At 36.6% G+C, this 13,765-nt stretch overlaps 1 protein-coding gene across 3 annotated transcripts in view; it reads left to right on the top strand.

The window, feature by feature from the left end:
• Positions 1 to 4,028: 4,028 nt before the first annotated feature.
• alg9 (ALG9 alpha-1,2-mannosyltransferase) overlaps positions 4,029 to 13,765 on the top strand; it is a 191,810-nt gene continuing 182,073 nt past the window's right edge. For 2 of the 3 annotated variants that reach the window (XM_039763958.1, XM_039763957.1), the window contains exon 1: positions 4,029 to 4,546. In XM_039763958.1, coding sequence (XP_039619892.1) covers positions 4,416 to 4,546 — 131 coding nt within the window. In that variant the 5' untranslated portion in view covers positions 4,029 to 4,415. Of the gene's footprint in view, positions 4,547 to 5,041; positions 5,105 to 13,765 lie in introns of those variants that run through there. The other variant, XM_039763959.1, reaches the window with a different exon arrangement.

Below are 13,765 nucleotides of genomic sequence, written 5' to 3'. Positions count from 1 at the left end.
GGTCAAAATAGTAAAAAAAACTTTGTCTGCAAACAAACTGAACAAATTGCATTTTTATGAAAACATTAATACATAGTTGCTGTTTGATTAACTGAAAAAATAAAAAAATAATAATATGGCATTTGTAAAAGTTTTGACACCCTTTCAGTTATCAGGTCTCAAAACTATTCTGATAGTCTGGTCTGATGAGTTTGTTAGATGTTAGTCTGGTCAAGAATTGTCATTAGGAACTGTCAGCTGATGACAATGCCAGAGCCTATTAAATTCTTTGAGTCTCCAAAAGTGTGCAACACTCAAAAACCATGGGATCTTCTAAGCAACTGACAGAGAATCTGAGAATTAAATTAGCTGATGCCAACAAACCAAGGAAAGGCTATAAAAAGATATCACATCATTTCCAGATAACAATTTTCACAGTCCAAAATGTCATTAAGAGATGGCAGTTAAGGAGAACTACAGAAGTAAAGACAAAATCTAGAAAACCAAGAAAAATGACAGAACAGCTTGTGTACTATGCAGGAAGGCAAGGCAAATGTCCTCATACAACTTGCAAGGGATGTACAGGCTGGTTTAGCTGAGAAAGAAGTGGTGGTACTCTATGGTACCATATAGCATTACTTACACAGACATGGCCTTCATAGAAGAGTCATCAGGAGGAAAACTTAACTGTGGTCTCATCACAAAAAATGACTTAAGCATGTAAAACAACATCTACATAAGACATGAGACATTTTGAAGCCTAGTGATGTGAACAGATGAAGTTAAAATTGAGCTCTTTGACCACAACCACAAAGGTTTACATGGGGGAGCAGCATTTGATGAAAATAGCACCTTGCCAACTGGTAAATGTTGGGATGTGTGGAAGCTAGTTGCTCTGGAAACATCATGCGAGTACAGGAAAGAATGAATTCCACAAAATAATCAACCAATCCTCAAAGAGAGTATTATTAGTCAGTCAGGAAAAGGAAACAAGCTGAAAAAAGGGTGGCTTCTACACAAAGACAACAATTCAAAACACACTTTGAAAACTACTATGAAGTAGGAAAACACAAGGTGAAAGTTTTGGAATGGAATTCAGTCCTCAGACTTAAATGTCATTGAAAATATGTGCGTAAATGATAAATGTGCTGTGCATGAAAGACAGCCAAATGATATCTCAGAGGTGGGAATGTTCTGCAAGGAAGAATTTGACAAACATTTCCAAAACAAGAGTTCAAAAGACTCAAAGCTAGCTACAAAAATGTTTGCAAGCTGTGGTTTTTGCCAAAGTGGTGGCCAAATCTTTGCATTTTATATTTTAGTTCATCAAATAAATTGTTAACTATATAATTTGAGAGATGGCCGGCAGCTTATCCCGGCCAATACATCCAGGCCGTTAGATGGAGTCCTCCCTGCAACATGGAGGTGCCCTGGATTCCCGCAGGGCATCATGAGAGATGGAGTTTAACTTCACAGCCCTGCAGGGTGCCATGGGTACCATCGGAAGATGCTGCAGGGAGACACCGGGATTTCTATTTTCCCTATAGCCCGGAAGTACTCCCAAGTCACAGGGACGGAAGAACAGAAGTACTTCTGGGCTGAAGAAAAATATGAATCTTCAACCAACCCGGAAGTGGTATTGATTCATACGGACAGAAGGACAGGAGCACTTCCGGGTCACGGACTATTTAAAGGACTGTGGGAAACCCAGCAAGCTAAGCTGGAGTTGGGAAGAAGTGTAATGGAGCTGCTGGGTAGAGAGGAGGATTTATTGTTGACTATTTTTGTGGATTATTGCTTATTATTGTGTATTGTGGAGGTGCTTTGTGCACATTATAAAGAAAATTAAAATTGTTTCTGATAATTTTACCTGGTGTCAGGACGTGCTGACTGTGGGTTTGGAGGAGCTATAGTGCCCTCTAGTGTCACAATAATTAACATTTCCATCAAAATGCTATTGTTTTAGTTTGCTTGCAGTCAAAGTTGTATTTAGTACTTCAAATGTCAACAAAATTATGTAATTTGGCCAGGGGTGTTGAATCCAGCATGGTTGGTGGTGGTTTTTGGGGCGTTATGCTCCCTGGGAATAAATTCATTGCATATTCTACTAAATGATACACTTAGCTTCTTTTTATATTGGCTGACACTCATAATAAAAATTTGAAGGGAGCTCTGAAAAGCACAATGCAGGTGGGGGTCCCGGCAACCAGCTTCATCCACTTCAAGAGTGTGGAGGCATTTGTAGATATGGGCAGAAGCAATGTCTTCCATCCATCTGTAAGTGCGCTTCAATTTTCAGTGCAGTTGCCACAGCTTTATAGTTTTGTCCCGCTCTTTGGTTCCAAGATAAGCAAGCAAATTCCAAGCATGGGATACAGTCTTTGGCAGGCACAGTTCAAGTTTAAGTAACACGGAGTAAATGTTGACCATAAACTGACCATCACATCAAGCAGTACACCTGCTCTCTTTTAATAAACTGCCGGAGAGGCTTTCATTTGTTTCTTCTTTTCTCTGTTTTGCATTCTACCTGTCAGTTTATTTACTTGGCTTAAATGCTTTCTCCCTGTCAAATGGTTTGTGTTTCTATTTAGGGCCTCAATTATAAATTTTAAGTAAAATCATGTATGGTGGAATAAAAATCCTAGATCACAGTGACAAAGTTTAAATCTTTAGTTACAGGTGTCCAAGCTGTTGCATGTATCTTTTCATATTTGGAAACCACACTCTGCTTTCTGAGTCAAGGGATGCCATAGCATAATCACTGGATTCAAGGCAGGACCAGTCCTGTAAAGGAACACTAGTAAATTTCAGAGTGACATTAAACATTATTAAAATTGGTTACTGGGTAATCAAGCAGCCACAGTGTTTACCATTAAAGCTGCCTTTTTAACAACATAGTTATCATATAACTAAGAGCTGTCAAACGCAGATCTTAGGCCACTTTGTTTACAGGAGACTCTGTCTGATCTTTTAATTAACACCTTGCTTAATTAGGTCCCAGATTTTCCTGTTTCCGCATATTGTTGGTTGTTATGCCTTTGAACTTTTTTCTTAACTTTATAAGAAAATATTCTTAAATTGTGAATGCTTCCTGAAATTAAGAACTATTATTAGCCCACTATGTTGCAAAAGCTGTTTGATTATAAGATAAGAAGTGCAATTAAACAAGTGTTTTAACTTGCAGGCAGATTCATTTGTTTAATAAAGTTGTTAAAAAGGGTTATACTTTTTATACATATTTATTCCAGTCATCCATTTATTTTTTGAATCTGCATATTTCATTGCCTGGCAGCACAAAGCCATTCCCTACTCTGGTAAAGGAGTAAAAGAAGGAATCCGACTTACACAATACCATTCTATTGTAGCATGCTCTACACACACTATTACCAAATAAAAATTAATGTCTCCAGTTAACCTAACAAACCTGTATTTCTGATACAGGAGTTATTATCAAGTAAAAACTTCATTTTAGTTCTAATCACAGTGCATGCCATCATGAAGAAATTTACAGAGTAAACAACAATACATTTCAAAGTAAAAACATAAAATACAGGATGTGATCGTGCAGGTTAGCTCCATGATCACACTTTTGCTTGGAAGCCTCTGGAACTGGCTATCATCAAAAGCCATAAATTAGATGAGCCGGGCAAATGAGGATACACATGTAGTAGAGGTAGGTGCAAAAAGTGTTTAATAATGTGGTTTTATTAAAAAACATCATAAAGAAAAAATGAAATTGTACTCCAAATAAATAGTGCAGTGCTTCAAAATACTCTTCGATAATAAATAATCCATAAAAACAGTCAAAACTGCAGAGGTTAAAAACAAGTCAATAAATAATCCAATTATTTATTTTTTTATTTACATTACAAAATCATTTAAGTTTGTGATGTGTACTTCTTTATTTATTATATACGTATTGTTTAAATTAAAATTGCTAAAAGAAACACTAATGTAGTGTATTCTGGGAGCGGTAGGATAGGAAGTCTTTGGGGGCCAAGAAGAAGATTCTTCCTTAGGGCCCCAGTCTGGCTAGGGGTGGCACAGCTTCACACAGGCATTAACCAGGTACTTACCTGGAGTTAAAAAGAAGAAATGCACCAACCTGCTGTCCTGACGCCCACTCAAGCTGTTAGCAGGTGCTGTAAACGCACAGTTGTTAATTTGGAAGTTATGCAGCTATTTACATTATTTACGATACCTTGATCAGCCATCTGTAAATGATAATTCTTGTCTTTTTAATATGTGTCCACAAAAAAAAATTCATTTCTCTTTTTTAAAAATGACTGTTCGAATCCAGGACTTTTTACCATATTTTCACGTTTTCTTGACCAGAGTCAAACTCCGCTGGTGCCCTCAATAATGATGGCCGCCAAAGACCCATTCTTCTGTACTTACGTACCCTTGACTGAAGCCGATGTAAGCCATTAATAGATATGGCGGCGAGGGGGGTCCGACAGCGGCTAAGAAGAGGGAGCAAACAGGATGCTACCAGCGTGAATCCCACCATTAATAAAGATGAGAACAAAGGTGGTGAAGAAATTAAAGCCGCAGAGACAAAGAGCGAGTGAGTATTTAGCTGAAGCTTATTTGGTATAGAGGAAGTTAAGTATGAGCGTCTATCGCGAGATGATAGGGGGTGTAGTAGTCATCTTTCCGAATAAATGAATGAAATCCAAAATTGGATTACAGAAGTGTCATTGTTAATACCAGGGATTTGAATTTAACCTCAAGAACTGAACGAAATGTTCAAGCAAAACGTTTAAACTGGCGTCAGTGACTTATAAGCAAAGGTTGAAAACACTAACACGTCAGTCTTGGCTCGATTTATTTATTCCTTGACAGCTTACATTCTTTAGGTATCTGAGGACTTGATGTAATGCAGATATTTCACATAAAATACACACTACTCTGAAGAAACAAAAAGCAACGGGTTCCCCGACTGTTTGTTAGTTGGGGTGTAGAAAGTCACGTGGTGTAATGTACACGCGAAGCTTTTTGGAACATAGGGGGTGTTACACTCCGGGACTTCCAGGTGAAGTCGCGTAGGGGCGGAGTTAGTGGCGACCTCGCTCGTCATTTGAGGTTATGTAGTTAAAAGGACGAAACAAGTTATTCTCCATATGTAAGTTACATGTTGGCGTGACAGGTGGTGTTAGACACAGAAGTACATCGGTCAAGATAATAGTATGAAATCATGCCAGTTGTCACGACTCGGGGTGCAGTCTTAAATTTCTGCTTTTCTTTCCAACTAGTTTCATAAGTAGAAACCAAAATATGCTTTGAATTAACGGCGGGCTTTAGTTAAATTGGCTTTTTAGATATAAATAATTTATTGTAATCTTATTTCTTTTCTCAGCACAGTTCACATTGCCTTTGTGGAGTTTGTATGTCCTACTTGTGTGCGTATTTGTTTTTCTGTCGGGGTGCTGTAATTTTCTTCTATGTTTTATGGAGGTCATGTTAATTTTTGATATTCTCTCCTGAACGTATTGGCTGTCTTTGAAGAAGCATAATTATTGTTCTGAAATTCGTACCCTTTTTGCTGATACATTAACTACTTTATCTGAATTATTCTGCGGGTATTATAGACATCACGGATCTTCTACATCACTTGACGTTTTCTGTGACATCGTATCCACTTATAGACGGTATAGAGGCATTGAGAGTTCCACTGCTCAGTTTTTTTTTTCTTTTCTTTTCCCTACTGGTCAATTTTTGTTGATTATTGGTTACTTCGTTGTAAAATACGTTTTTTATACCCTTTGTAATATCTTATTTTCTTCATTTTTATTTGCATTTTCTGACTGGCTTTGCTTATATATGTTATTTCTAACTTTTTTTATAGTATTCACATAGTTAATTATATTTATGCACGATGTTAACATTACTGTATTACACTTTTCACTCATTATTGCCATATGTTTGTGTGAAATAATTATATGTATGTAATTTCAAATTGTATGTATCACTGATTATGCAGTAAAAGTTTAAAACAAATTTGAACGATGTTGGTTAGTCACAGATTCTAAAACAGACTGGAATGACTTTAAAATGTGTTAGTATCCTCTACAGAAGAAATATTACCAAAGACAGCAAAACAGAAATGGATGAGCAAACAGATAATAGATATGATAGAGGAAAGCAGCTTGATTAAGGGTAAAGATAATATTGAATATGTCCAGTTAAATAAGCAAATTAATAATAATATTAAATTGTATTTATATAGCACCGCAAGTTGAAACACTAGTTTGTGTGAAGGCAAAAGAGAACTGTTTGAATGAGAAGTTTGCAAAGTTAATGCTGGTGCATACAGGAATTAAGGATCAGTGCACAAAAACATTGAGAAAATTAGCAGTAAAATGAGATGAAGTGCGTAATAGGTGGTTAAAATGTATTGATGAACTATTTTAGGAGGATAGATGCAAAAACCCAGTACTCACAGAGAAAAGTGTTAGGTCAACCTATTTAAAAATCAAAACTGGAGCATGTTGTCAAGAACATGACGAAGGGAAAGGCAACAGGCCTAGAGCAGATAGTAGTAAAAAAACAATAGGGGACAGCTTAACATGTCTTAATAAAATAAGTATTTATTACTTTACGGAAAAACCTGGGACTCTAGAATGTTAGTCACTGTACAATAAGTTTGATAAGGCTTGTTTTAAAGGTATTTTTAAGGGTCATATTCAACTGATGGAAAGTTAAGATAAGAAGTGAAGTTTCGGAAATGCAGTGTGTTTTTGTGGAAGAAAAAGGTACAAGAAATGCAATGTTTATAATAAGAAATGTCATTGAACAAGTGAATGGAATGATAAAATATATATGTGCTTCATTGACCACTCAAAGTCATTTGGTAAAGTGAAGCATGGAGAAATGTTAAACATTTTAAGAAGTCTACCGTTTGATGGAAAAGACACATGATTAGTCATAGTAATCACTGAGGAATTTGTAGAATGGAAATCGATGAGGTCTATGACAAAGCTGTATTCTTTTTTCAGATATTTTCTCATTGTACAGCAAAATGACTCTTAAGAGTCACTGAAGAAATGAAAGAAATAAGAGTAGGAGGTGTCTGTTAGCTATGTGCGATTTGCAGATGATACTGTATTGATTGCTGAAAGTGAAGAAGAGCTAAAGTGAATTTTAAATGTGAAGACTGTGAGGAGAAGGGACTAACATTGAATTGGAAGAAAACAGCATAGTGTTTTCCAAAAGAAAAAGTAGTGCCAAGATACAAGTTCAAGGTAATAGCTGAAAACATTAAACGGGTGTATCACTTTTATCACCTGGGTGTCATGTTAATACAGGATCAAAGACTGATTAGGAAATCAAGGGAAGGAATTGTGATAAGAATGTAAGTTTAATGTCACTGTGCTGTGTACAAAAATCCACTCGCATGTACAGGCCAGGCCAAAGTTAGCACACAGGGGCTCTCAGAATTAAGAACTGCTAGGCAAGCATTTGAAGAGAGAAGGTACAACTACGAAAATGGGCATTGTACTATTTCTGTATGTTAGAGATGAAATTGAATCCTCTCCTTTCCTTGTTTGGAACCTAAGTAAGGGCCTGCATGTGGAGAAGACGGTATATAAAGCCGACTTCGAAGCCGACGGACGAATGGGTGATATCGTCATCTGTCCTGAAAACACTTCAGTGCAGCGACGAAATGACAAACTATACACAAAGTGTTGTCATGGCTTCCTTGTCTGTTATGCCAAGTAAATCGTCATTAAAGAAAGCTGAGTTATTTTCTCGCATGTGATTTTTACCGCCATATCACAACGGGAGGGATATCGCATATAGTTTTGGGTTACTGAAAACGCCGCAATTACAAAAGAACTTATTCCAACTAAGGAGCTAGTGACCCCTACTGGAACAGGAATGCTGTCGCAAAAAAATCATTTTTATGCAGTTAAAACGCGTACCTATAAACCATATAACAATGTAAACAAGGTTGAACATTCAAAGGTGTTATGTTTGCTCTATCTTAATGTATGGTTATGAAACATGGACTATGAGCAAAATAGTAGATGGCAGACTAGAGAGCTGTGAGATGTGGTTTTTGTAGAAAAATAGCAACATTTTCCTAGATACTTCTAAATAACAAATGAAGGAGTATTAAAAAGGGCACAAGTGAAACGACATTTATTAAGTGAGATGAAGAGTAGACAAAGTATTTGGGACACATAACAGCTGAAGACATTGAAAGTGTTGGGTTGCTGTGTAAAATCAATAGAAAAAAAGCAAGAGGAAGGCAGAGGAACGTTGTCAGTTTAAATGCTGCCGTATAGTTTGGGAAAACCATGAGTTCCGATGAGATATTTAGTAGATAGATAGATAGATACTTTATTAGTATGGCAAAGAAAAGAGACCAGCAGAAGATCTTATTGTTAAGGTCTGCATCGGATATGGTACTTAGTGAAAAATAAACTGTTTGTCATACGCAATAGTTTTTTATACTAGATTTTTACTTTATTGTTCTGTAACTGCTTAAAGGCTGTTGGTTGCTGTTTAATAGTTTCCTAATAAATTTTGGTTACCTTTTACCTGAATAATATAGACTCTACTCCTATTATTTGTAGTAATAACATATATAATTCAGTAGTACCTATTGGTCTCCTCCCCTGTTATATATTGTTGTTTTTCCTTGCAGGACTCCACGTGACTATTTTCATTGAACATTTTTCTTATATGTTACTTGATGACCTTAACTTTGCCTTGTGTATGTGTGTGCACCAGGACTGACTGGGTAAAAAACCCTCCTTGCCACTAAACTGAGTTAGTTTTTAAAATTAAGGCATTTTAGTTTTCCAAGTGCATAGTGTGTTGTTAGTGAATGTGTGTTTGTACCATGCAGGCCTATACTTTTCCTATTCCTAATTTTTCTAAATATCTTCTCCATCATGCATCACATTATGTAAGTGATATGAAGCTGCTTCATTGTTGCCTGATGGCACTTCATTAGCTGAAACCTGGTTTAGATAAAATGAAAGAACTAAAGGTGTAAAAACCAAAATGTGGCCATTAGCAGGACTGCAGGGGTATGTTACAATGAAGATTTTATTATACATTACATATGTGTTAATTGTACAGTAAATAATTCACTCTTGTTCATTTGCTTACATGAATTTCATAAATAACATTAATTGAGAGAGAGAGAAGTTAGGAGCACGCACTGATACTTATACATTGCTGCACCCACCACACGACAGACCAACTCAGGATCCAGATTAGGACCTGAGTGCAGCCATGCAGTGGGTGACACCTCAGCACCACACTAGTTCAAAAGGAATGGAACAGTGTGAGGTTTTTTTTTATTGTGGGAAGCCTCTATAATGTTTATTGGTCTTTGGGTTAATGTTGGTATAACTTGATTTTTTTTTTTCTTTTTAACACTGTTCACACTGAGAAAGTTCACTGGGAAGAATTGATGCTCCACTGATTCAGTCTCCTTGGTTCAAATTCCATGCTTGAATGTTGTCCTTGTAAAGTTTGCATGTACTCCCTGTGAGGTACCCCAGCTTTCCTTCTATATCCTCAAACATATGAAAGTTAGATGAACAAGCAATTGCAGATTGACCCTACATGAGTGTGTCTGTGAGTTCGCCCTGTGATAGATTAGTGCCCTGTGCTGGGCTGTTTTCTGTCTTGCACAGAGAGGTTTCAGGGCATGCTTCAGCTATACTGTAACCATGAATTGGAATAAGCAGGCTTGAGAATATTGAGATACTATGATTTACACTAGACAGGGTGCCAATTTATGTTTTATATCCTGCGCTTCATTATGAATTTTCTGGTTAGTATTGTACACTTTAAATAAGTACTTGTACTTGATCTTTTAAAGCAATCTTAAAAAAAAAAAAAAACAGGTATCTTAAAAACACAAAAAAATGTCAATGTTTAAAAATGGTACTTAGAACAGTAATGCTTTGACTACATTTTTGTTGTTTGTATAACAAAACTAGAAAGTGCCAGTGACATTTCCAGAGACTTGTTGAAGTATTTCTTCTGGGCTGCAATAGGTTCCATATACAAAACAGGAAGTAATCATCTACAATACTTAATTGCTGGTTCCAAGGACATTTACAAAGAAAAGTAATAAAAAACAAAGTAAGCTCAAGGTGAAAGTGGAAAGTGACAAAATCACCTGGGGCCTCATGTATAACGCCGTGCGTAGAACTCGCACTATAACATGGCGTAAGCACAAAAGCCGAAATGTGTTTACGCACAGAAAAATCCAGATGCAGGAATCTGTGCGCATCTAACTTCCACGTTCTTCCGCTACATAAATCCCGATCAGCGTGAAAACTAACGCTCGTGCACGCACTTTATGTAACGCCCCTATTCCTCCCAGAATTACGCCTCTTTGAATATGCAAATCAATATAAATCGCCCTTAAGCGCAGCCTTCTGTGAAAAGACAATAGGAAAAGCACGGGGGAAAATATAAGAATTTCAGGGAATACCAAGTGGAGGCAAAGGAAAAACATACTATTTGTTCAAATAAACCGTAGTGTAATCAACAAAAGGAAGTTGATCGAGTGACTTAGTGTGTTGGAGAAACTTGAAAGCTCACATTCACAAAATCGCACAGTGCCGGAAATAAAAAAGAAGTCACATATCAAAGTCGCCGTGAAAAGCCGAGTTGTAGCCCACTGTCTGAGTGTCATATGAAAGCTTATTAGGGTACAGAGAAAAAGGCACACAGTGGGGAAAAAGCACGAAATGTCAACTTCAATCTCGACATTTCCACTTTAATCACGTAGTTTATTTTGTCATTAAAGTAGAACATCATAAACTTCATCTTAAAATCGTTTAATTAACCAGTTTCTCAAATCACATCGTAATTAAAGTAGCACATTAAATGCTTTGTTTTGTATTTGATCTTCTATGTGCCTATGTGTGTGAATCACTACTTGCTTCTTAAACCGGCTCTCTTCCTCCAACTGGACACAGAATCCATGACATTCGTGATATTACAGCTCTCTGAATAACTCAAACACTGAGATGTATACGTGATATCATTTTCATGATGATAGGAGTTAAAGCACGTTATTAAACATGTGTTTCACTTCGATGAAATAATTTATTGCAGCAGTTCAGGGGCGGCTCTAGGCTTGTGGTGGCACTGGGCAGAGGAAGAATCGGTGGCTCCTTCGCCCGCCCGTCAGTAAGGTAGCTTATGCACGGTGGATGGCCTCGTCCGTTGCAGACACTGCTTAGCCGCCTCGTGCTCATGACACAAGCATTTAACTTTTGCCGAAATTTGTTGCTGCGTTTTTAGCTGTGTTGTTATTTTCTCTTTCTGTTTTATATTCAATATAAATTGACGTGGCCGCCCATGCAGTTCTTGCTTTTCTTTCCCCAAGTAACCGATCGCCATACAATCAGCTCTGTAATAGAAGTTAAGCCATCTGTAAGCTTAGCGCAGATTCTTCAAAACGTTTAAAGAACATTGAAATATCTTTGTAGTACATGTTTAATTATTCTATCATAACGACACTCCCAGTGAAGAATATAGATTATTTAAATGAAGTTAAAGTTTTATCTGTATAATTTAATAAACATATTTTGCTGCATTTCATCTTAAAAATGATATCGTCATCATATGTAAATACGCGCTTTATAAAGTGGCTCAGGTTGTGCGATATTATAATTAGTGCAAGTTAACAGTGGGGTGATTGTATTTATAAGTACAGACAGTTCTACAAGGTGCAATTGATTGAGTGCATTTAAAGTTCTTGGGATGAAACTGTTTCTGAACCGCGAGGTCCGTACAGGAAATGCTTTAAAACGTTTTGCAGTGGCTGAGACAGCGTGTCCTTAAAGCTGTATATCGATAATTCTCTTTCCGATCAGCTGCTGCTGTGATTCACACTCAGATACAGTGATATAAATACTCCGAGTGTGCAGTGAGAGTAATATGGAAAAAGATGATCAGCTGTGGCAACTCCTAACGGGAGGAGCTGAAAGAAGAAGAAGAAAAATAAGAAGAGGAAGGTGCAGTGAGAGTAACAACGCTAAATCAGTTATGGTATTTGGAATACTATGGCTGTTCCCTGGACCATTATATTGTTACAAGTTAATTACAATCAGATGCGTTACACTAATAAACAATATGCAATTAGTTTTGTGTATTTATAAAGCGCGTCATGAAAATAAGGAGTAATCACACAGGAACAGTAGCACTGCTTTGACGCTGGGTGCCGCCAGTCTGCAAAACCGAGCGGAGAACTTGCGTACGACAAGGTATGAGGTACCGTGGAAAAGTGCGTGGCTTTACGCCAAGTGTAGGTTTTATACATCGCGATTTGAACATGGAAAAGTTCTTACGCAACATTTCTGTGCGTACGCACCGTTTATACATGAGGCCCCTGGGCACAATTGCTGTCTCATAACAACTGGAAAAATGACACAAAATTGCCTGTTATATGCAATGGAGCATAGAAATATGCTAATTCTATTGTTTTTATCAAAAAAAGAAAGCAAAGCCACACAAAATTTAGGAACAGTAACTATATTTGAATGGTTGATTTCTGTATTGCAGTACTAATTGTATGTAAGGTATGTATGAAACAGTTACATTTCATTCAATGTCAGTTCTGAAACATAATCTTTAATGCATATTTCCAGGCACAAGTTTATCTGAAGAGCAGCTGTTCAAGAAAAAAAAAACACATTTTTAAAGTTTTTTGTGTCCTCAATTTTTTTAATGTTGTTGTATGTAATGGTATGTGCATTATGGTTTAACATTGCTTAGTGTTTCCATAATTGAAGCCAAATATGCACCCTTTAAATTTTAAATGCCTGTTGCTGTAATATGTCGCCTCTACTATCTCATACGTTATCAAAGGACAACATAAACTGAATATATTTTAAGTGGTTTTACAAAGCTATAGGTTTAAACTGCTGACATCAATAATGGTATCCACCATTGCAGTGTGCTGATTTTTCTTTTGGCCTTAGGTTTCTGGATGCCTTTAAATTAGATTTTACTTCTGCTATTTTGTGTCTTGATATGAGATTAACATTTGCTCTCCTACTTGGTCTTGCAGGATCTTGTAGTGGTTGTTTCTTCCAGTCATCTCTTTAGTCAGAGACAAGTAGATATGCTTAAAGTAATTAATTATTTAATAAGACTTATAAGAGTTTACTGATTATGTGAGTGCTTAGAATGTTTTCCAGACCTGTGCACAGGTGTCTTATTGTGATATACCGTACTGTATTTTTAATTAAATTACTTTATGATGATCACCACTTCCTTTACTACTCTAATAAAGGGCAGACATGGTAGCAAATTACTAGATGGATTGGACAGTACTTAGCATTACTTGTACTTGTGTATATTAATCATAAAGACAAAAACTTTAAAATGATTTAGTACTAAGTCAAATAATCAGTTTAGTATTACATTAAGGTTTCAAGACAGACCTACACCAGTAAAAATATTTTTTTGTAAATTATTGCATTATTTCACAAAAATATTGTGTCATTTCACAAATCTGTTGTATCATTTTGCAGATTTGTTGTGTTGTTTTTCAGAGGTTGTTTATTGTATTTTAGAATTTTTCTTAGCATTATTTTGCAGAAGAAGTGCTCATTCACAACTGCTAGCCTTGCCTATGTGTGTGATTTTCTCTTCTGGAGACAAACAGAAAGAGTTCAGCAAGGGTGGTGTAGGTAATCAAAGAACAGAAAACCTTTTGGAGTATCCATTTAATTTCATCCTTCGTATTTACTACAGATAATATTTTGAAAAGGGGCAGTATAGTGGCTAATACACAGCT

Source organism: Polypterus senegalus, chromosome 9 (genome assembly GCF_016835505.1).
Source record: "Polypterus senegalus isolate Bchr_013 chromosome 9, ASM1683550v1, whole genome shotgun sequence".
NCBI classification, from domain to species: domain Eukaryota; kingdom Metazoa; phylum Chordata; class Cladistia; order Polypteriformes; family Polypteridae; genus Polypterus; species Polypterus senegalus.
Note: the sequence above shows the minus strand (reverse complement) of the source record. Positions and strands in the feature narration are given on the sequence as shown.